Raw genomic sequence first — 22,255 nt, 5'->3', positions numbered from 1 at the left:
ATTAGTTCATTTAATTAGGGCGAAGATTTGTTCCCGACTCCTTGCCAAGTATTTTCTGGTACAGCATTGCGCTTGGAAGCTATCAGCCTGGCAACTCTCCAAGCCTGATAAGGTCTGTGTGTCAGGGGTGGGATTCAAATTTTTTAACAACTGGTTCTGTGGGCATGGCTTAGTTGGTGGGTGTAGCTTGGTGGTCATGTGACTGCGTGGGCTTGGCCAACTTGACATCACTCACGTGAAGAGGCGCTTCTCCCCGCCTAGCCTCTCATGACAGTGGGGATCCTGCAACGGTCGTAAGTGTGGTCATAAGTCACTTTTTTCAGTGCCATTGTAACTTTGAATGGTCACTAAATGAACTGTTGTAAGTCAAGGATTAACTGTACAAAAATACAAAAAGCTTCTTTGCTTGCAAAAAGCTGCCCTAAATACCAATCATTAGATTAAAAATACCTGCAAGCCAGAGTTACAAAAATCAAGCAGGGTGCCAGAGCACCTTGAGGAATTCCTTAAAATGAAGATGCGTGTTATACGCCTGTGCGTGTTATACGCCGATAAAACGGTAGTTAAAATGCAATGATAACTATCAGCAGTCAACTCTTGCTCATAAAGTGAAACCCTTTAGCAGAGAGGTCATTTAAGCTCTCCAGAAAGAGCACACCCAGGAGAAGCAATCCTTAGATCCATTTGCACCACTTTAAGATACCAGTGTCAGCGTTCCAGCAAACCTCCATTCAGTGATTTGGACGGTTATCGACTTATTCTCTAAGCAAGCCCACTTTACAGCCTGTAATGGACTACCTTCAGCTAAAAAACTTGCAAAACTGTTCATGAAGCACATCTATAGGCTCCACGGAGTACCTTGTAGAGTAATCTCAGATCAAGGTGTACAGTTTACCGCTAAGTTCTGGAGGGAGTTTTTAAAGTGCACTGGGTCATCCCAAGGGCTATCCTCAGTGTTCCATCCTGCATGCAATGGGGCAGCAGAGAGAACAAATGCCATGGTGGAACAATACATTAGATGCTATGTAAATTATCAACAGGAAAACTGAGAAGAGCTGTTGCCATTTACAGAAGTTGCTTACAATAATGCAGTACACAGCAGCACAGGCTTGACTTTGTTCCAAATTAACACCGGCATGGATTTTGTCCCTATGCCGGAATTACCTAGAAGCTGCTGAGGAATATAAAAAACAAGCAGACAAACATTTTGTCAACTAAGTATCTCAATTTGAAACTTCCCAGTAGGAAGTTGGGCCCTAAATTCTTAGGTACATTCCCTATATCAAAAATAATCAATCCAGTCACAGTCCAATTAAGTCTCCCCCAGCTATTGGGGAAAATACACCCAGTGTTCCATAGTAGTTTATTGAAACCAGCTGTTGGGTCAAATCTAAGGCTGATACCAACAGCTCCCCCCAAATCTTTTATCGTACAGGGTGAAACACATTATGAAATCAAGAAAATCCTCAATTCTGGATTGCACCAAGGGAGATTGCAATATTTGGTATTATGGAAGGTTTCCCTTTGTCAGATGCTACTTGGGTAAAAAGTTGGGATGTACATGGAGATAGATTGGTTAACCAATTCCATAATGAATTCCCTGACAAACCAAAGGGTCCCCTTGGGGGGAGAGGGGATTAAGGACATCCAAGGGATCTCCCCTCATCAGTCAAGCTGACTGAGTGGATGCCAATGCTGAAAGTAACTTGGGAGAATGTTTAAAAAGTGCTAGCTAAAGCAGCGCAGACCTATAATGAACAGGCAGACAAACACTGAGCCCTGCAGCAGCCATTCCAGGTGGGGGAGAAGGTCTACATCTCCACACAATATCTGAGGCTAAAACTCCCTAGCAAGAAACTGGGGTCAAAGTTTATGGGACCATTCCCCATAGTAAAGATTATCAACCCAGTCATGGTGCAGTTGAAATTGCCCCAATTGCTAGGGAAGATACACCCGGTATTTCATAGTAGCCTCTTAAAACCCGTGGTGGGATCAACCCTGAGGCCCCTACCTTGTGAGCCCTCAGATCCTGTGGTCATAGGAGGCCAAACTCATTATGAGGTGCAGCGAATCCTTGATTTGAGTTGGCACAGGAGACAATACTTAATCCAGTGGGAGGACTACCCATTATCAGAGGCATCTTGGGTAAAGAGTAGGAACGTCCAGGCAAGATATCCAACCAAGCCTGAATTCAAACAACCCTAAATTCTATATCTGCACTGAAATTTGTTTTTGCTTCATATAGGTCACCTTCAGAAAGTGAGAGGAGCCAAATGTCAACTCATAAAATATTCCTACGCCTGTTTTAGTAGTTGCCATAAAAGAGGGGGGGGACAGTGGTGGGAATTAAAATTTTTTACTACCGGTTCTATGGGCATGGCTTGAGGGTGTGGCCATGTGACTGGGTGGGTGTGGCTTTTTTTTTTTTTGCTTTTTGCCACCCCCACCCATTTTTGGGAGCTTACTAGCCTCAGAGGAGCCTCTGGGAAGGCGTTTTTGCTCCCCTGAGGCTCCTCTGAGGCTCAGGAAGGGAAAAACAGAGCATTGGAGGGGTGCACAGCACCCCTCCAAGCTCCATTTTGGGAGCTTCCTAGCCTCAAAGGAGCCTCGGGGGGTGTTTTTGCTCCCCTAAAGCTCTTCTGAGGCTCAGGAAGGAAAAAAACAGAGCATGGGAGGGGCATGCAGCATCCCTCCAAGCTCCATTTTGGGAGCTTCCTAGCCTCAAAGGAGCCTCGGGGGTGTTTTTGCTCCCCTAAAGCTCTTCTGAGGCTCAGGAAGGAAAAAAACAGAGCATGGGAGGGGCATGCAGCACCCCTCCAAGCTCCATTTTGGGAGCTTTCTAGCCTCAAAGGAGCCTCGGGGGTGTTTTTGCTCCCCTAAAGCTCTTCTGAGGCTCAGGAAGGAAAAAAACAGAGCATGGGAGGGCATGCAGCATCCCTCCAAGCTCCATTTTGGGAGCTTCCTAGCCTCAAAGGAGCCTGGGGGTGTTTTTGCTCCCCTAAAGCTCTTCTGAGGCTCAGGAAGGAAAAAAAACAGAGCATGGGAGGGGCATGCAGCATCCCTCCAAGCTCCATTTTGGGAGCTTCCTAGCCTCAAAGGAGCCTCGGGGAGTGTTTTTGCTCCCCTAAAGCTCTTCTGAGGCTCAGGAAGGAAAAAAAAACAGAGCATGGGAGGGGCATGCAGCACCCCTCCAAGCTCCGTTTTGGAAGCTTCCTAGCCTCAAAGGAGCCTCTGGGGGGGAGGGTTTGCTCCGCGAAGGCTCCTCTAAGGCTCTAGAAGGCAAAAAAATGGAGGGGGGGCTGAGTTCCGCCCTCCATTTTTTGCCTTCCTGGGCCCTCAGCAAAGGAAATCCCGGCATAGCTGATCTATGCACAGCTGATTGTTGGGAGGGAGAAAAAAAAAGAAATACCTTAGGTGAATGTCAGCCGGGCGGGTAAGCGAGCAACGCACAGGAGGGTGACCGGATTGGGGGCGTGGCCAGCCAGAACTTATTACTGGTTCGGCAACCCATGCCAAATTCTTGCTACCGGTTCACCCGATCCTGTGTGAACTGGTTGAATATCACCACTGAGGGGAAAGTGAGAGTACATTCCAACTCTTATCTTTAAAAGATTGTAACTAAAATACCAGAGTTTTTCCCCTCAAATATATTTAATTAGAGAACGTGAATGATGTCACCCAGCCTGTGAATGTGCTCAATTGGAGAATCTGGTTTATGAGACACCCAGGGGGGAGGGGGGAAACAGTGTCACAGATGACTATAAATTACATATGCCAAAGTTGGCTTCATACAGGGCAGTACCAGTATGTCGCCTCTAATGAATCCTTTGAAGTTTATTGAAGTTTGGCTCGAGAATCATGATTTAATTCGAGCGATTGCTGGAATCCTGACACTATGGCTGTAAATCACTCTTGAAAGACTGTTTGAGGGACTTTGCTGGATGTGAATGATAGGAATTCACATTAGCCTAATAAAAAGGGGTTTTGTTGGGATGAGGAGTCTGCTTTGTGATTTTGTGAGGCCTAGGTCAGAACATGCCTATCCCATCCCAGCAGGAGTGCTTGTTCACAGAAGGAGGCAGGCGCACACGCATATAGGTCCAGTCCACCTCATCCCGGCAGGCACACATGCACATAGGAGGCGGCAGGCACATGCATGCACAGACCCGGCCCACCCCACAGTGTGCACATGTGCTTGCTGGGATGGCGTGGACTGGGCCTGTGTGAGTGTGTGCCCACCTCCTCCTGAATACATGTGCGGCCACTGGGATGGGATGGGCCAGGCCAAAGCAACGCAGGACGGTCCCTTACTGTTTCCAGGACAGCCGTGTGGGCTGGATCCAGTCCATGGGCCTTGAGTTTGACACCCCTGCTCTAAAGCAATTATTTACTTTTACAGCCTAGTATATAAATGTAATGTAAAACTAAATGTCATTTTAACATTCTAAGAATTCAGACATCAAATATATTCCTGCATCTTTTACAAAGGCAACTGCCTAAAGTTGATTACACAAGAAAAATATTTCTAGAAATATTTCTTCATGATTGAAACCTAGTAATACAAACACCCTTTTGTTTCTGGGTTTTATTATTTTTCTTCTAATACTCAAATTATGTTTGGTGAGAAAAATTAATTTGTATTGTAACAATATAAAATTAAAATCTCACTGAAAGTGATAATGAAGCTTCTGAAGGCATGTCCCTATTATTATTATTTATTTAAGTCTCTAGACTATTTATTATTCTAGCATTTGTTGGTTGTTATTTATCTTTTTTCCTTTATGATGGAAAAGATTTTACAAACTCAATTTTATTCATAACTGCTTCTCAAAAATGGTTTTCCCTGACAAAATATTTCTCATTAAACAATCAGTTTAAAGTTTTATTGTCTTTCCTCCAATATTTGACCTAAGTTAGCACAGATCTCATTTAATTTTAACTGGCAAATATGATTGTATTCCAATGAGAAAACAGTATATTTTTCACTACAAACCAGTATTTTTCCAGTTTACTGTATTTTACTATCTATTTTGACTGATCAACTTGTCTACAGAATTTGACCATATTTATATATTAGAAATTGATCGGTATAAAGAAAAGGTAACAGGGACCAACAATTATAATTTGTAATTGATGCCACACAATTCATCACTGGGAAACTTGAAACAATTTTGGATTATTAGTAAGAGGCACAGTGGAAGCACCAGCAATGATATAGCAAAATCAGCTCTCAGGTGAGAGACAGCAAAAATAAAGTGTGGAGTCCTTGATATTCTCTGACATTGGTTGTTTGCTTACAGACAGTTTATTACTCTATAGTTTGGGACAGTGGTGGGATTCAAATTTTTAAACCACGGTTCTGTGGCTTGGTGGGTGAGCTTTGTGCACGCACGCACAGAGGGTTTGCTAGTGTCCTTCTCCTGCAATCCTGCACTCTCCCTGTGTCTTCAACACCTGATGTGTAGCAATCCTCTGTGCCGTGCGAAGCAGCTGAGCTTCAAAACCAGGAAATAAAGATCAGTATAGATCTGGGGTGGGTGGGCAGGCCCAACAGCTGATTGTCGGAGTGAACTGGTTCACTCACAGATGATCCTCAGACCTACTGGTTTGACCGAACTGGGTCGAATTGGTAGAATACCACCACTAGTTTGGGAGTATGGGAGACTAAGGACACAATAGTTCAACTACAGCTATCTTCTATTAGAGCATTTTTATGCTTATTCTAATGCTATCTAATGCTTTTGTGTGTACATATTTTCAGATCAATTTTTGGATCCTTGGAAGCTGTCTGGACACGTCTCTGCAGATTTCCTGGCAACATTTTCAGAAGTATTTTGCCACTGCTCCTTTCTAGGGCTGAGAGAGAGACAGAGAGAGTAACTGGCCAAAGTTAACCACCTAGCTTTGAGCCTCAGGTAGGACCTCACAGTTTCCCAGTTTCTAATCTGATAATAACAAGACCTGGCAATGACTAAGAGTAAGAGTTGAAGAAAGAGTCAGGGGTGAATTCTGGCTGCACAAATGCACACAAAGCCACAACTGAGAAGACAGCAACAGAAAGCAAGTGCTTCCTTAAGAAGTTGAAGAAACAGTAGACCACTGGGTTAGCTGCTGCAAGAATATTGCACAGACTCACTGCAAACAACAGTATAATAAAGTAGCAACAATGTTGCATGGAAAATCTGCAAGCAAAAATTTGTGGAACCATAAAATAGAGAAAGTAATTGAAAATTAAGGAGGAAAGTGTTCTAGGATTTTAGAATTCAAATAGGCAGCTGCCATATAACATTCCAGACTTAACAATTGTCAGTAAGAAAAACAAATATAGTCTGGATAGTGGACATTGCAGTATCTGGAGACAACAGAATAAAAGAGAAAGAATTGGAGAAGATAACAAAATATAAAGACTTGTAAATAAAAAAAGATTCTGGCACAGAAGTGGTATTCAGCAGGTTCTGACCAGTTCTGGAGAACCGGTAGTGGAAATTTTGAATAGTTTGGAGAACAGGCAAATACCACCTCTGACTGGAGATTTTACAGTATCCTTCCCCTGCCATGCCTACCAAGCCACTCCCACAGAACAGGTAGTAAAAAAATTTGAATCCCATCACTGTTCTGGCAAAAGAAAGCAAATGTAGTACCAATATTAGTAGACACCTTGGGTACAATCCCAAAACTACTGGAGCACCACTTGAACACCATTGGCATTGACAAACTCACATCAGTCAATGAAGCACCAAAGGGCTGCTTTAATCAAAGGGCTGCATTGTTCACTGCATTGAATTATTTATAAAAATAAAAAACCCCAGGATTCAAATAAATAAATATTTTAGAATTATTGATTTTAATATAATGAGCTTAAATGAAAGGTGTAGTTCTCAATGAAACTATTTGCAATATCAAACATTCTACAAAACTTATTCTAGTAAAAGTTAAAGAATATTCTAAAAGGTATGGTCTAAAGCAGGAAGAAAATTCAATGAGTTTCAAATATCATCCTTTCCTTGATGTTCTAAAAATCTATGTACAATCTATCACATATTGCTAATAAAGAAATTAAAAAGTTTTATTAATCTCTGACCTACAGATACAGTATAGGATTGATATTTTGACTAAGTGAATAAAATACCAGTCTCTGGAACTCCAAATGCATTCCAGTTCATTAGATGGGCACAGGCATTATTTTATCATTGAAACTACTGCTTGGTTGTATGTGTAGTGAGTGTGAGATAAAGATTACAGAGCACTTGGTTCAAGTTCATTAAAAAAATTGTTGCTTCAATAATTTGCAACATATTTTTCCATTTGGATTAAATATTATGCAGATGTGCTTTGTATATTAGCATTTTATTTTACTGTATATTGGAAAAGTACTTAAACACCAATTTAGATAGGTCCTTTGGTGGCCAATAAAGAAGTACTAGCCATGGTTTATCTTTCAATCTATTATGGGAAAATGCCATGAAAAAACAATGCTAATAAAAATGTTCTACTTTTCCTTTTTTCTAGTTATACAGAAAGATTGAGAGATTCCTCTCTCAATCAGAAACAAAAGAAAAGGTAAATCATCAAACAATGCATTTACTATATATGCTCAATGCTTTGCTCAATGTTTATCTCCTTGTCTCCTTGTCATCTTTCTTTTCTAATGCTTTTGACTCTACCTGAGCATTTTATTGTCTTTCATTGTTATTTAAGATGTCATTATATTGTTCAAAATTATTAAAAAATCCCAAAGCAAGTCACTGTATAACATAATATATTCACTGAACATAGGGAGGGAAGGAAGGAAGGAATTCTTACAATTTATTGAGAAGCAAACAACAATTTCCCACATTTTAACTACAGTACTTTTAATAGACGTTTTAAGCAAAACTGACATGTTTTTCACAATACTGTAAAATAGCTGTTATGTTATGTAACAAGCACTATGATTCTCTCTTCTGATTCATTCTTATTTTATTTCAGAAGTTGACTATAGGATGAATAATATGGCACCATCTACTTTACCCATATAAGAGTACAAAGGCAAAACCAATTTTGAGTGTTATAGTATATTAATGTGAACATCATTTTGCAAAATTATTTTGCCATATTAAAATGCATTTTTCTTATATTTGGAAAGACTTTATCAAGATTCTAAAATAGTGCAAAATATCTGAAGAATATTTGAATCTTGTATTTCCTTTCCAATCAGTGCCGAGATTTACTGTACATTTTGTCAAAAATCAATCCTTTACATTAAATATGCACATATACACATGTTACAGAATGTATAACCTTAGCTACATAATTCATTACTTTTCTGCAGAAAATAGACACATAAATAAATGTCAAGTACAAATTAGCAACTCTGATCCAATGTGAACATTATTTGCATTGAATCTGAAAGTGTACATCTATTTTCAACTAAGTTATTTACCTAAGAAACATCTAGCCAAAGTTCTAAAACAAAATTCCAAATATTGATACTAACCCTAACAGTACATTAAAATAACATGATAGATACACACAAACAGATACAGAAACATGCACTTTTGCACTGGTTGTCTCATTAATATTTTTCATTTGTATGGAACCTATTAACCTATACTGCAGTCCATTTCATCTGACCGCAAGAGCACCAACATTTTAGAACTTAACAACATTTTTGAAAAATTATTACCATTATTGCTGTAGAAGTCCATTTCTACCTTAAACAGCTAAGCCCAAGCCTTTGGTGCTATCTTCCCTCCGTGTGTCTTTCTCTCTATAGTATCAACTGCCAGCTCCCCCTACTGTCAGTTCAATGTAGTTTAATATTCGCCTATATAAAACTATTAACAAAATTTACAAGATCTATTCCCAATTAGATAGAAACAATGTTCTAGCTCACAATGAAAGGGAAATCATAAGGTTGTAATTTTATCAACTTAAACAATGTACAAACTGGATCATACAAACTGGACCTGGATTCATCCATACAAAAATGAACTTTTAAAATGAGTTTATATACAAATTTCCTTTGGAATAGTCATCTGTCTAATGAACATTTGAAATACATTGAGATTAACACTGGTCTTATGTCAGTCATTTTTTACATGAAATCATTTATTTATTTTATTACATTTACTATATTTATGCTGGTAGCTCATAATGATATAAACCAGAAAATAATTACAACATGAAAAACTCATAACAAAAAGATTAAAATAAAATAAAAGTTATGTGCTCCCCAGTTCCATAGTACTTTCCCATAATTCAACAATTTCCAAAGCAATTCTCCATTCTTTATATTTTCTTTGTACTTTAACTCTGAGAATAAACATGCTTAAACTATCAAAAGTCAGATTTTTTTATTAGTTTATGTTTCATTTAGAATTGCAAATTAGTTTCTTCTTTAATCCAAACTGGGGAAATATTTATTAATGTGCAGCTTTTCATATAAAAGTTTAATACTTCAATTCTATTAACATGAACATTCTTCACACAATACTTAATTCAAGCTACAGAAAGATCAAATATTACATTTAACTTAAAATCATCATTGTTATGTAATATATTTACATCCTTGTGATGATCTGAATAATTTCAATAATTATTGATAAAATATAAGGTTCACAAATAGTTTACTTTCTAATCTGCCCAATAAGATTCTCATAAACAAGGAACTTCTGTTGATAAATCTCGTAAATTTGTGATAATCATTATGAGTCAACAAGAACATATCAATTATACGATGATTGAGAATAAAGGAATCATTCAAAAACCTGGAATGCTGTTCTTTAACATAACCTCAAACTTTTTTTAAAAAGTCACCTGAAACTTCAGTTTATTTTTTTCTACTTACAGATCAAGCCAACAAATAAATAAAATATTACATAGTGGAACACGAAGGTAAGAACTGTAACCAGAATATCCAAAAACCATGATCTCAATTCAAATAATGTTATTTTTCCTGTCCTGTTAAAGGCAGTTTTCAAAATTATATATAAAGCAAGCTGATATATTGAAAATAAGAACTGTAATCAAGCAAAAAATTACATGAAGTTGTCAACACAGAATACAGTTCAGTAGCTGAAACAGATGTTAGACTTGTTGAAAGATTGTGCAGAAGATCTCAAATGCATTTCTTTCTTGTAGCAATTTGCAAATTATTACATCTTAAAACTATAAAAAGGGAAGAAGCAAAATAAAAACAGAAACTGTGATAATATTTGCTATTTCACAATGTTCAATATACAGCATTCTTTCTCAAGCTTAAAAAAATGATTACTGCATTTTAGCTTAAGCAGTTTAAACCCTATGGAAGATTCGGTTTGTTTCCCTTTATCAGGACTTCCTCAGAAGCACTTTGATTCTATAGCCTCATCTTTCTATAACAATCCCTTTCAGGCAAGTGGCTCCCTGAGATAAGATACAAGCACAAAGACATAACAGAAGCATAAACGCAATTCACAAATCTATCTTTCAGAGGCAACAATATCATCAGAATTTCAAAGCTAAAAAACAAATCCTCTGCCATCATCAACAGAGAAGATTCATTTAAATGTATGCTTTGTCACAGTCAATTTCTAATGACATAAATATCAGTGCAAAACCTTTGATCATCCTACCTTCCATACCAGCTGCTATTCTCGTCACTCCTTCATGCCAGTAAATTGGCTGCGATAACAAATCTAGATAGTGCAAAACAGCATCTTTCCTTTGCATCTGTCATCTTCCTGAAAGCATCCTATTGCTGCTGGCTGCTGGGAGCTAGAAAGTCTATTTGAATTCCAATAGCTCTCCTTTTACATGATTCAAGTTAGGTTAGGTGGGTATGCCTAACATGATTCTCTCCGTCATTTATTATGTAGCTATTTTGCTGTGTGGTAACCACTCTGACTTTCTCTGATACGTCAGTCTGGCAAACCTATACCTTAGTGCAAACACACAATGAGACACAGCAGCATCTTGCATTTAATGAGCCTTCTCTCTGCCTCAGAGAGCTGTGTCTCTGCAAATCTCTTCCAAATCCTGGCATGTGGATTCTCTCTGACATTAAGGCTCATAATGTTATTTACATGAACATTATTAAAGCTATTAGCTTCTTTTATTTATGATTGTTTCAGTAAAGACAGTGACATTTCATTTCTTGGAGCATTTCATTTTTCATCCTCCTTACATTGCCTTTTATTTTCTTACTTTACAGTAAAAACACTTATCAACTTCCTTGAAATACACCATTTTTTTGTAAAAACTTCGCTTGGAAAAGACTTCCAAAAATCCAGTATTATGAGCATGTTATTGATGAATTCAGCCGTGCTTCATTAACAATATGAAATCCAAACAAAAATTTCATTATGTCCATCATAATAAACAGTTTTCTAAGAGATTAGAGCATTCTATTTAAGCCTAATAGAGGTTATATATCTACAAGTGATTGTTACTTATGCCTCTTATTTACATTCATAACTCTTAATAAATATTTCATGCATTTACTGTGACATTAATTTCCAGTTATTCATTGTAAGCTACACTTTACAATGATCACAGCAATATGGGGGCACTTTTTTATAGCCAATTAACCAGCCAATTAATATTTTCATCAGAGTAATACTCAAATAAGAATGGCATTGAAATTGCTATCTCCATAAGACTTCAATAGTCAAGTAGAGAAAATAGTCACATTGGATACTAAGACTGTATTATTTTTTCAGTGTTGTACAGCTTGTATTTTAAACAATATAAAAGTGAAAAGTGAAACATACATTGGATAAAATGTAACAGATCGCCTTTTGTTGATGATAAGAAACATGATTGGATTTGATTACATTAATATATTAAGCCACAATGGCTAAGGAGTCACAGCTCCGAATGCTGCTACCACCACTGGGACCACTTTAGTCTTTACTTTGTAATCAGCTACTGGAATAAACCATCCCTGGATCTGTCTCTGGTCCAAAACAAAGTAGATATTATATTATTGTGCAAAATTTCAATTTTTTTTAGTAAATTAGCACACGTGTTGGTCCTTGTTTGTTCAACAAATTTAAATTAGTAAATTAACATTTTCCCCAAAACTCTCTAAATATACAAAATCCAGTATAGATCAGTAACAAGCAAAGATGTTTGCTTAAGGTTTTAATCACAGTAAATGCTTTTACTAAAGATCTCTAGTCACTATGATTCAAGGTAGGAATATTGATATAATGCATTACAAAATTATGGAGAGAGGGTAATCTAGCCTACTCCTTTGCCTTTTTAAAAAATTATGGGAAAGCTGTAGCTGACCAAACTGATTACACACTGTGGAGGTAAAATGCATTCATTGGCCCATCTGTCAAGAATAGTTGCAAAGTGAAGACAGGAACAGATAGATAGATAGGTAGGTAGGTAGGTAGGTAGATAGGTAGATGAAAGAAAAAGAGAGAGAGAGAGAGAGAGAGAGAGAGAGAGAGAAAGAAAGAAAGAAAGAAAGAAAGAAAGAAAGAAAGAAAGAAGAAAGAAAGAAAGAAAGAAAGAAAGAAAGAAAGAAAGAAAAAAAGAAAGAAAGAAAGAAAGAAAGAAAGAAAGAAAGAAAGAAAGAAAGAAAGAAAGAAAGAAAGAAAGAAAGAAAGAAAGAAAGAAAGAAAGAAAGAAAGAAAAACAATGTAATAAAAATCATTCATGATATGGAGTGGAATTGATGAATATATCCATGGAAGTAAAACTTTAGTTTTAAAAGAAGAGTCAAAATGTGCACTAAGAAGTATGAACTGCTTTACCTAAATTATTGTGGCCGCGTTTGAAAATAAAATTCATAAACTGGTAATAGTTTCATTTTACAAATCACATGAAGAAACAGCATGGATACTGTGGAATATTATGCAATATTCTGAATGAAGGGAAAAAGTTATTGTACATTTTTTGATTTAGGGTATGTACAAATTATTAAATGTGGTATGCATATATAGCGTAAATTTTATTGCTTGTGTGGTATAATGAATATAAAGCATATGTGACAATAAATTAAATGTCTAGTGAATGATTACATTCTGTGAACAAAGTGAAATGAGGATTTGTGATGTTCCATTTGTTGTTTAATATACATTCATATAGTATAAATAGCTAAGAATAGACAATGAAAAACATGAACAGTAAAATTTGAGTAATTATAGAAAAGTATGTTAAGATAATTTGGTCATATAGTGAGAATGCATGAGGATGTAACTGCATAACATATAAAATAAGAATGAAAGAATGGAGAAGGGGAATATCAAGAAAAATATGTATTTAGATAGGTATCTACAAAAAGTGAGACTTTAAGGAAGAAAAAGCAATATATAAACTGACGTATTGATGTAGTATAAGGAGAAAAGGTGATTGGTAGGGATGGAAAAATATGAACATTTAGTATGTTTGTATAAACAAGATTTAGTGAGATTTTCTTCAATGTTTTTCATTTACTATTTCTTACATTTTTCTGCAGTTTGTAATGTAAAGCACTCATTTTTTAAAATAGTGCATGTATTAATGTTTTCAAAGTGTAGCAACAAAGTCTAGTACCATTTGCAAGAAGAAATTGATCAAATTCCTGCAGATCCATCTTTGAAGATAAGCAATTCAGAATATGAACTGTGTTTGTTTTTTGTTTGCTTAAAAAAAGTCATTTACGAATAAACTACAGGTAGACCTCGAGTTATGAATACAATGGAGCCTGCCCATTCCATTTGTAACCCAAGGATTTGTGGGAGTGAATCTCGTACCTTGAATGGGATCACTCCCTCCTTTTGCCCACATGTTTGCTAATCGAATGTGAGGCTTGTTAAGGGACATGAGTTATTTCAGGATGAGGAGGGCCATGGGGGTAGTGATTTGTGTTTGGCTATTCTAGAGAAAAGAAGGACTAGGTGGGATGATAGCACTTTTCCAGTATTTGAGGGGCTGCCACAAAGTACCAGAGGGCTGGACAAGAAACAATGGATGGAAACTTAATCAAGGAGAGAAGCAACCTGGAAATAAGGACACATTTGTTAACAGTGAGAACAATTAACCAGTGGAACAGCTTTCCATTAGAAGTCATGGAAGCTTTATCACTGAGTTTTTTTAAAAGAAAAGACTGGATAATCACTTGTCTGAAATGATATAGGTCTTCTGCTTGAGCAGGGGGTTGGACTAGAAGACCTCCAAGGTATCTTCCAGCTCCATTCTGATTGATTGATATTGTGCTCAACATAAGATTGAGATAATATTAAAGGATAATTATTTCCCCACACTTGACTATATGAGGCCGACTGATGTGTGCTACAACACTTCGTTGATACTTCATATTTATATTTGAATTCTTTTTCTATTTCAGTGAATGGTTTTTTTTGAGTTTTAAAATAGACTTTATTTACAAAAGATTAAAACATGAACAAACATACAAGTATGTAAAAATAAAAAGAATATAAATACAACAATAAATGTATTTTTTCTATTACATTGGATAGCTCATAGTAAACAGTAGTAAGTAATCATTGGGAAGTATTCCTTATCCCTTATCAATTACCTATTAATTAATAAATAATATATTATTCTGCTATTACTATTGGATTGTAACTGTATTGGTTAATCGAATGGATCCTTCATAATATTTATATAATAGACAAGAAGCTTGAAATTGTTATTATTATACATTCAATATATACAACGATAGTATGTGTCCTGAGTTCATTTATCCTGCATACCTTTTTTCTTGCGCTCTACCCAGCTATACCACTTATCCCAAATCAAATAATACTCTGATTCTTCCTTCCCATTTAATTTGAGCGTGAGCCTCTCTATTTTGGCGTATTCGTAGCTTTTTTGAATAATAATGTGTATCGGTGGTACATTGGGCCTTTTCCAATATTGCGCTAAAGAAATTCGCGCTGCTGTTAATAAGTGGGTGATCAGATATCTCACTTTGGGAGGGTATTCCCCTTTAACCATTCCCAGGAGGAACAGTTCCGGTTTCCACTCCAGTCCTCATTCGATAATTTCTTCTATCCATATTCTTATCCTTGTCCAATATTTTTTAATCTCAGGGCATGTCCACCAAAGATGGAAATAGGTACCAAGTTTCTCTTTGCATTTCCAACAGCTTGGATTTGCTGTTGGATATATTTTAGCTAATTTAGAAGGTGCCAGATGCCATCTGTATATCATTTTATATAAATTTTCCTGATATGGTATTGATTTTGGAAATGTAATATTTTTTTGCCAAATTTCCTCCTAATCATCCAAATCTATATTATAACCAAAGCTTTTTGCCCAAGCTAACATTGGTCCTTTCACAATTTCCTCAGCTAATTCATACTCTAGTAAAAAATTATACAATTTAAATATCATATTTTTCTCTGGGCCCAGGAGTATTTTATCTAATTGAGTATCTTTTGTTTCAAATCCATGTTCTTTTGCGTCCCTAATATGTTTCATTTTTATTTGAAAGTAGGACCAGTTGTCAATAATTATTCCTTGGGATTTTAGCACCAGAATTGATTTAAGTGATTCCTCATTATCTAGTATTTGGTGGCATTTAAGCTTTTGGCTAATGTCCATTGTGTTAGGATGGAACATAGCCTCCATTGTTAAAAGCCACCTCAGGATTTTAGTGTAATGGTTTCTTCTAATATCTATCCAGATTTTAATCAAGGATTTACATAAAGTGTGTCTGGAGAAATATGAATGACTTTTGTTATTTGGGTTCCACAAAAATGCGTGCCATCCTATTTGTAAATCATGGCCCTCAAGTGTTAAAATTCTTTTGTTTTCCAATTTAATCCAGTCTTTTATCCACACTAGTGCTTTGTAGTAGGTCTCCCAGACCAAGACTACCTCTGCTTTTATTGTCTTGTAAATAGATTTTTTAAAATTCTTGTTTTCTTTCCTGCCCAAATGAATTTCATAACGATTTTGTCCACTTTTTTTTAAAAAAATTGTCCAATAGTACCGGAATTGTTTGAAATAAATACAAGATTTTGGGTAGGACATTCATCTTAATTGTTGCTATTCTACCTAATAGTGAAATTTTCATTTTGTTCCACTTTTCCAAATCCTTTCCAATTTGTTGTAATAATTTGGTATAATTGTCCTCCCTCAGGGATAATGTTCTAGGTCTTAGCCAAATGCCTAGATATTTAATCTTATTCACAATTTGTAATCCCATCATTTCATCTAGTTCTTTTTGCTTACTGTTTGTTAGGTTTTTAACTAACATTTTGGTCTTTTCCCTATTAATTTTTAATCCTGCCAATTTAGCAAATTTGTCTATTTCATTTAATAATACTGGTCCCGAATCTATTGGTTCTTCTATGACAAATACCATGTCATCCGCAAATGCTTTTAATTTGTACTCTTGACTTTTAATTTTTGTTGCCTTAATTTCTTTGTTCGATCTAATTCTGTCCAATAATGTTTCTAGGATTGTTATGAAGAGCAGAAGTGACAACGGGCATCCCTGCCTGACACCCTTCTTTATCTCAAATGATTTGGTAGCTTCTCCATTTATCAGTACATTTGCTTTTGTGTGGTGTAAATTGAATTTAGCATGTTTGCAAAATTACCACCAAATTTCATCAGGTTAATCTGGTGTTTCATAAAATCCCAGTTGAGGTTATCAAAGGCCTTTTGTGCATCCAGGAAGACAAGGGCCACTTGATTTCCTGGGTGCAGTTCATAAAATTCTAATATATTATCATTCCTGTATTATACCTAATCTGTCTCGTGGGAATTCATTTTGGTCAGGGTGAATTTTGTCATTGAGCACTTTCTTTAGTCTTTCTGCCATTATAGTCATGAAAATTTTATAGTCTGAGTTTAGAAGAGATATTGGTCTATAATTCTTTATTTGATTGACATCTGCACCCTCTTTGGGGATTAGTGTTATGGTACTTACCTGACACGCCCTTTCTCTGTGAGCTGTGAAGAGCATCCATTGATTTGGATGATGCTCGTCTGATAGGCTGGGCTTTAATTGAAAGGACTGTTGCTTCTGTTGCTCCTTGTCCTCCACGGGACTCCTCCCTAGCGTCCCCAGTTTTGGCAAAGTTGAAGTGATGAAATATTTCTTCTCCTTCACCTTTCTAATACTTGGCCGGAATAGCATCCCACCAGACAAATAAGGGTGGGGATGGATGCTCTTCACAGCTCACAGAGAAAGAGTGTGTCAGGTAAGTACCAACGCCCCTTCTCCAGATGAGCTGTGAAGAGCATCCATTGATTGGGACATACCAAAGCTTGGGAGGGCTTCCGTCTGGTTCATATTCCCCTTTTTCTTGGACCCTTTGTAACACTCTCCTGTCAAAGGCAGCCTCTGTAGAAGCAAAGACATCATTCTAATAGTTTCTAAATAAAAGGCAATGGTGAGGCCCATGTTGTTGCCTTGTAAATTTCCTCTATTGTCGGCTTGTGGCCCATGTTGTCAACATCGCAGTGCTCCAGGTCGAATGAGCAGTGATGCCCCTGGGTACAGGAAGAGACTGTCTCTCGTAGGACTTGGTAATTGTGCTCTCAGCCACCTACTGATCATTGAGGAAGAGGTCTTGCAACCAATGGTGGGTGGTTGAAAAGAAATGAAGAGAACCTCCATTTCTTAACACACATCATGCGGTTGAAATATACGCAGAGAGCTCGCCTTACATCTAGACTGTGCCATTGTTGTACCAGATTTTATGTCAGTCTCAGACAAACGTACGGGAGTATCAGTTCCTATGGTCTGTGGAAACCCAAATTTATCTATGGGTGAAAGATGAATCTGGACTAAGGACCACTCTGTCTGTATGAAAAAATACAGACTCCTGTCTAACTGACAAGGCTATTAGATCCAAGATGCGACTGGCCAATGTAATGGCAACCAAGAGAACCATCTTGTATGTTAGAAATGGAGACTCGTGGTCTACAGGGGCTCAAAGGGAGTTTTCTTGAGTGCAGTAAGGACCTTGTTGAGGTCCCACATGTGTTATCAATGCACTACAGGAGGCCGTAAGTTTGTAGCTCCGCGCAAGAAACTTGCGTATGCGTGGGTGATGAGAAATGGACTGCAAGTCTCTCCAGGTGATGACCGATGCTAAGGCCTCCCCTTTTGCCTGTTTATATGAGCAAGATAATAATGAAATGTCATTTAAGTAACACTGCTGTCTAACAGGTGTTCCCGAGATGGATAGCCAGAGCCATCAGAACCTTCGTAAGAACCTCGGGCAGATGACAACCCGAAGGACAGTGCAACGTATTCAAAACGTTGAGTATTATAACAAAAACAAAGAGGTTTGCTACGTGAGGATCTAACTGGAATGTGGGCATAGGCCTCCATTAAGTCAATGGAGGGTAGAAAGTTGCCCCTTCTTTTCTTTTTTTTTTGTAAGTTTTATTTGAGTTTTCACAAAAAAAAAGAAATACAAGTAAAACATCTTTTTTGAAAGCAGCATAATCCTGGGTTACATCTCTTCGTACAGACACAAATTCAAGTTCATGCTCATTTTTATATTCCATTCCATATCTTATTACTATTCTACATTTTCTACATAGCTTCTCCCCTCTTTTAACTTTCTTAATTTTATTTTATTTATTTCATCTCAATTCAAATCATTGTACTTATATTCTTTGTCTGTCCTGTTTCAACTGTCTACTATCTTTTCTCATTAAACAAAATTTCTCCTGTAATCACTGATTGGAGTATGACGCCTTTATATCTTTCCCCTAAAATTATAACACTTAATATAATACATAACTTTCATTCAGATTCTGCTTGGCACATTCTAAAACTACACGTTATATTCTTGCAAAAAGAAAAAAAGATTATACATGTATAATATAATTAAAACAACAATCCATTCCAATTCAATTCTATCATTAATATTAATATTCATTTAGATCTTAACATTTTGCACATTACTTTCCAAATGAATATCATACTTCTATGGGAACAATTATAAACTTTCCATAGTTAATTCCCCCACCTTCACTTATATTTTATAAAACATTGACTAATTAAAATGTTCCCGTTCCTTCCTAATTCAATTTTCTCATTTATTTTATTTCATTTATTTTATTCACAAACATTTCCCCAAACCACACCAACTACTTTATCCCTCTTTTTAATCATATGTTGTTTCCAATTTTCTAAAATTATTTCTATTATAAATATAACAAAACAATCTTATGTACCTTCACAGAATCCCTTTTTCAGTTAGATTTTCACCCATTATCTCTAAATAGGTGCTGTTTCTTTACATCTTGCTCCAAACCTTTATAACTTCTCTTCCTTTCCTTCTTCCCTCTCTTCTTCTCTCTCCCCCTTTTACCCCCCTGTCTCTCCACCTCCATTTTCCTCTTCTGTATTCCCCTTTTCTGTTGCTTTCCAACATTATATCCACTTTTCAGATTATTTTTCCCTTTTTTGGCTGTTTTTTAGGTCTTAAATTCTCCATTCTCTTTCCCCCCTTTCCCCTTTCTTCCCCACATAGTTGCTTGTTCATTAAAGATGGCTTCTTCTTTGTCCCAGTCTTCGTGTTTTGCAGTCTTTTCTTGTTCTTTCTCATAGTTGGAGATCTCCATTTCTAAGAATTGAAAAACGAAGCCAAAAGTTGTGCCTCTTCTTTGTATTTTTTAAGTTCCATTTTCAATTCATCCAAAAGTGATGCCATTGTAAGAATTTTTAAACAACCACCCAATTGATTTTAGTCATTCAAATATAATAACCAAAAATCAAAAAGTCACCAGACAGTCCAAATACACACAGCTGTTTCTTTTTACACTTTCTCTTTCTGGGGTTACTATTTAGTTGCAAAATCTGTTAAAATGTATCTTTTAGAAGTCTTGTTGAAGTTTTACTTTAGATTCTTTTGAAGTCCAGGCAGTCCCCTCCCTCCAGATCCTGCCCTTATTCTTTTCCTCTCCCTTCCTGCTTATAAAAGAAAAAGTTTTTAATGTCCAGAAATCTTTATTGTCCCTTTGGCATTTAGTTATATTTTCAGCTTAATTGCCTATTGATGCCAAAGTGGATTTTTCTGATTTCTTATTCTGATCTCTTAGTTATCAATGTAAGGAAGGAGAGAGAAGAAAAAAAACACCTTTCCCTTTTCACTTTCTTTTGCTGCTTCCGACCTTCTTTGGGAGCGATGTTATCTTTTGTAAAATTTAAATTCCAGGGTACCTTAATTGTTGTTTTTTCAGCTTAACCCAGTCAGCCAAAACTTTCACTTCTTATCTTCCTCCTGCACTTTCTTTTCCTGTTGAGTTCTTCTCTGAGGCGGCCATTTCTGACCGCCGCTCCTACTGCCTTCGGGAAAGGGAGTTTGGCCAGCTAAGGAGGAGAGATGTGGTTCTCCTCAACCCTGCTGGCAGTCTCCCCCTTCTTCACCACCTCTACGGGGTGGCTTAGCCCCGAAGTCAACCAGCTCGGGGCGCTCCAGCGGTGAGCCCAGGCAGAAACCGCGCACGATCGTGGATTCCTGTCTGTCGCCGAAGCCCTTCAAACCGGAAGTCCAGAAAGTCGCCCCTTCTGAAGCTCAGAAGTATGGAGTTTGGTATACTCATCTTAAGCCTCCTATAAACTAGGAACCGATTAAGTCATTTTAAAACTAAAAATGTCCCTGCTGATCCGGTGCCATAGGTCGGGTTGCCTGGATCTCCAATAAATGAACAATAGCTGTCTCCATCATGCTCCCTTTAACAGGATCCCCCGAGAGAGGGCAAGTAATGCAAAGGTTCCGGGGAGAGGCCTAATCTTCTGATATCTCTAACCCAGAAATCAGAGGTAGAGGAATCCCATCTGTCTGTGAAAGGCTTGAGCCTTCCACCAATAGGGGCACAGTCGTGAGACCTATGTTGTGCCTCGGAGACCTCTATTTCATGTTCCTCAAGGGATTCTTTTGATCTGCCCTCCCCTTTGGTATCTATCTCCAGATCGGAAACTATACGACTATTGGTGATTCATGCGTCCAGACGGTCCCTGGAGTCTGGAGAGAAAAGTCTCTGGTAGAGGAAACAAAGGAAACCCTCCAAAAAGCTGGGAAGAACTATTTTGGGGTCTAAGAAAAGAGAGGAACTTATTTTCTGCTTCTAGTCTCTATCAGAGATGGGTCAAGGGCAGCACCAACCAAATTATCTCCCAATATTGGGGAGGAAGCAAGCTTCCATTATTTGTGTGATATCTGCTTGCCAATGTCTGAGCCAGAACAGTAGGTGAGCGGTAACTTGAGATGCCCTGGCTCGAGTAGATAATTTAATAGAGTTGAATTTAGCGTCCACAGAAAATTCTGCAGCCTCTATGAGCTTTGCGGCATCCTTGTGTGCCCTGATATTGGAATTTGAGATAATCTCCCTCAGATGCCAGAGCTACCTGAGAGACGATCTAGTAAAAAAAAAAATGTGCCCGATGCCGCTCTTATGGCCCCCACATCAGATTGACATGCCCTACATGGAGACCACTCAACCCTGTATATCTTTTAACTTGAGAGCCTCTTCTGCTTCAGTTGGAATTGCAGAGGAGGATGATAACTGCCATTATTGTTTTATCTACTACCGTGGTGATGACAAATTTAGTGAAATCAGAACCAAATTAATATTTTTCTATCATATCCTATAAGAGGGGAATACGCCACTGAAGAGACCCCTTGTTTCTGGATGAGGTCCGAGAACCTCTGTGAGACAGTTATGACTTCCTCTTACATTATTGGTTGCTATGTTAAATCGTCTGACCCCACTTACAGTAATGATTGTTGGGCCGAGGGGAATGGAATATCAAGGCAGACAGTAGTTTTTGCCTTAAAACAGCTTGAAAAAAGTCTGAGGGCGAAACAGACCCAAAGGTTCGTTGGTCCGGCTTAATGCCTTCAATGTCTGACATGCCCCCCCTTTTTAGGGGATCCGCCTTTGACAGATTTTGGTCACTGTCGTGAGTAGACCCTTCCTCAACCTGTTCCATCTGGTCTCTAGTTCTCCCTCATCCTGTGCATCATGTGAATGTGTAACTTGGATTATATAATATTCCTCTGAAGGAGGTACCTGCTGGTAATGAAGGTCCATTCTGCACAGTAACTGAATTGAGTGAGAATCGAGGTCAGATTGTGGAGGCTGCCTAGCCATCAACTGTACCCCGGGTGCGATGCCCCTTGAAGTCGCCATGTCCCTCCAGGCCTTTGATTTGTCAGGGATATCCTCTGGGAGGAGGTATTCTGGCGTGGTCCTGCAACTGTCTGTCAGGCAAGTAGCATTGCTGAAGGCCTGGGTTGAATTGGTCCCTCTGAGGCTCTCCTGGATGGCGTTGAGAGAGCCCGAGATGGAGGCAAGG

General features: G+C 37.7%; 1 protein-coding gene across 7 annotated transcripts in view; it reads right to left on the bottom strand.

The window, feature by feature from the left end:
* DMD (dystrophin) overlaps nt 1–10,707 on the bottom strand; it is a 1,185,061-nt gene extending 1,174,354 nt beyond the window's left edge. For all 7 annotated transcript variants that reach the window (XM_087966867.1, XM_087966866.1, XM_087966869.1 and 4 more), the window contains exon 1: nt 10,596–10,707. In XM_087966867.1, coding sequence (XP_087822993.1) covers nt 10,596–10,692 — 97 coding nt within the window. In that variant the 5' untranslated portion in view covers nt 10,693–10,707. The remainder of the gene's footprint in view (nt 1–10,595) is intronic.
* Between the last annotated feature and the right edge of the window lie 11,548 nt (nt 10,708–22,255).

Source organism: Notechis scutatus, chromosome 5 (genome assembly GCF_049901735.1).
Source record: "Notechis scutatus isolate UNSWTSFEM ecotype Mainland chromosome 5, rNotScu1.2, whole genome shotgun sequence".
Lineage (NCBI taxonomy): Eukaryota > Metazoa > Chordata > Lepidosauria > Squamata > Elapidae > Notechis > Notechis scutatus.
The sequence above is the reverse complement of the archived record's forward strand: the minus strand, read 5'-3'. Positions and strand labels throughout refer to the sequence as shown.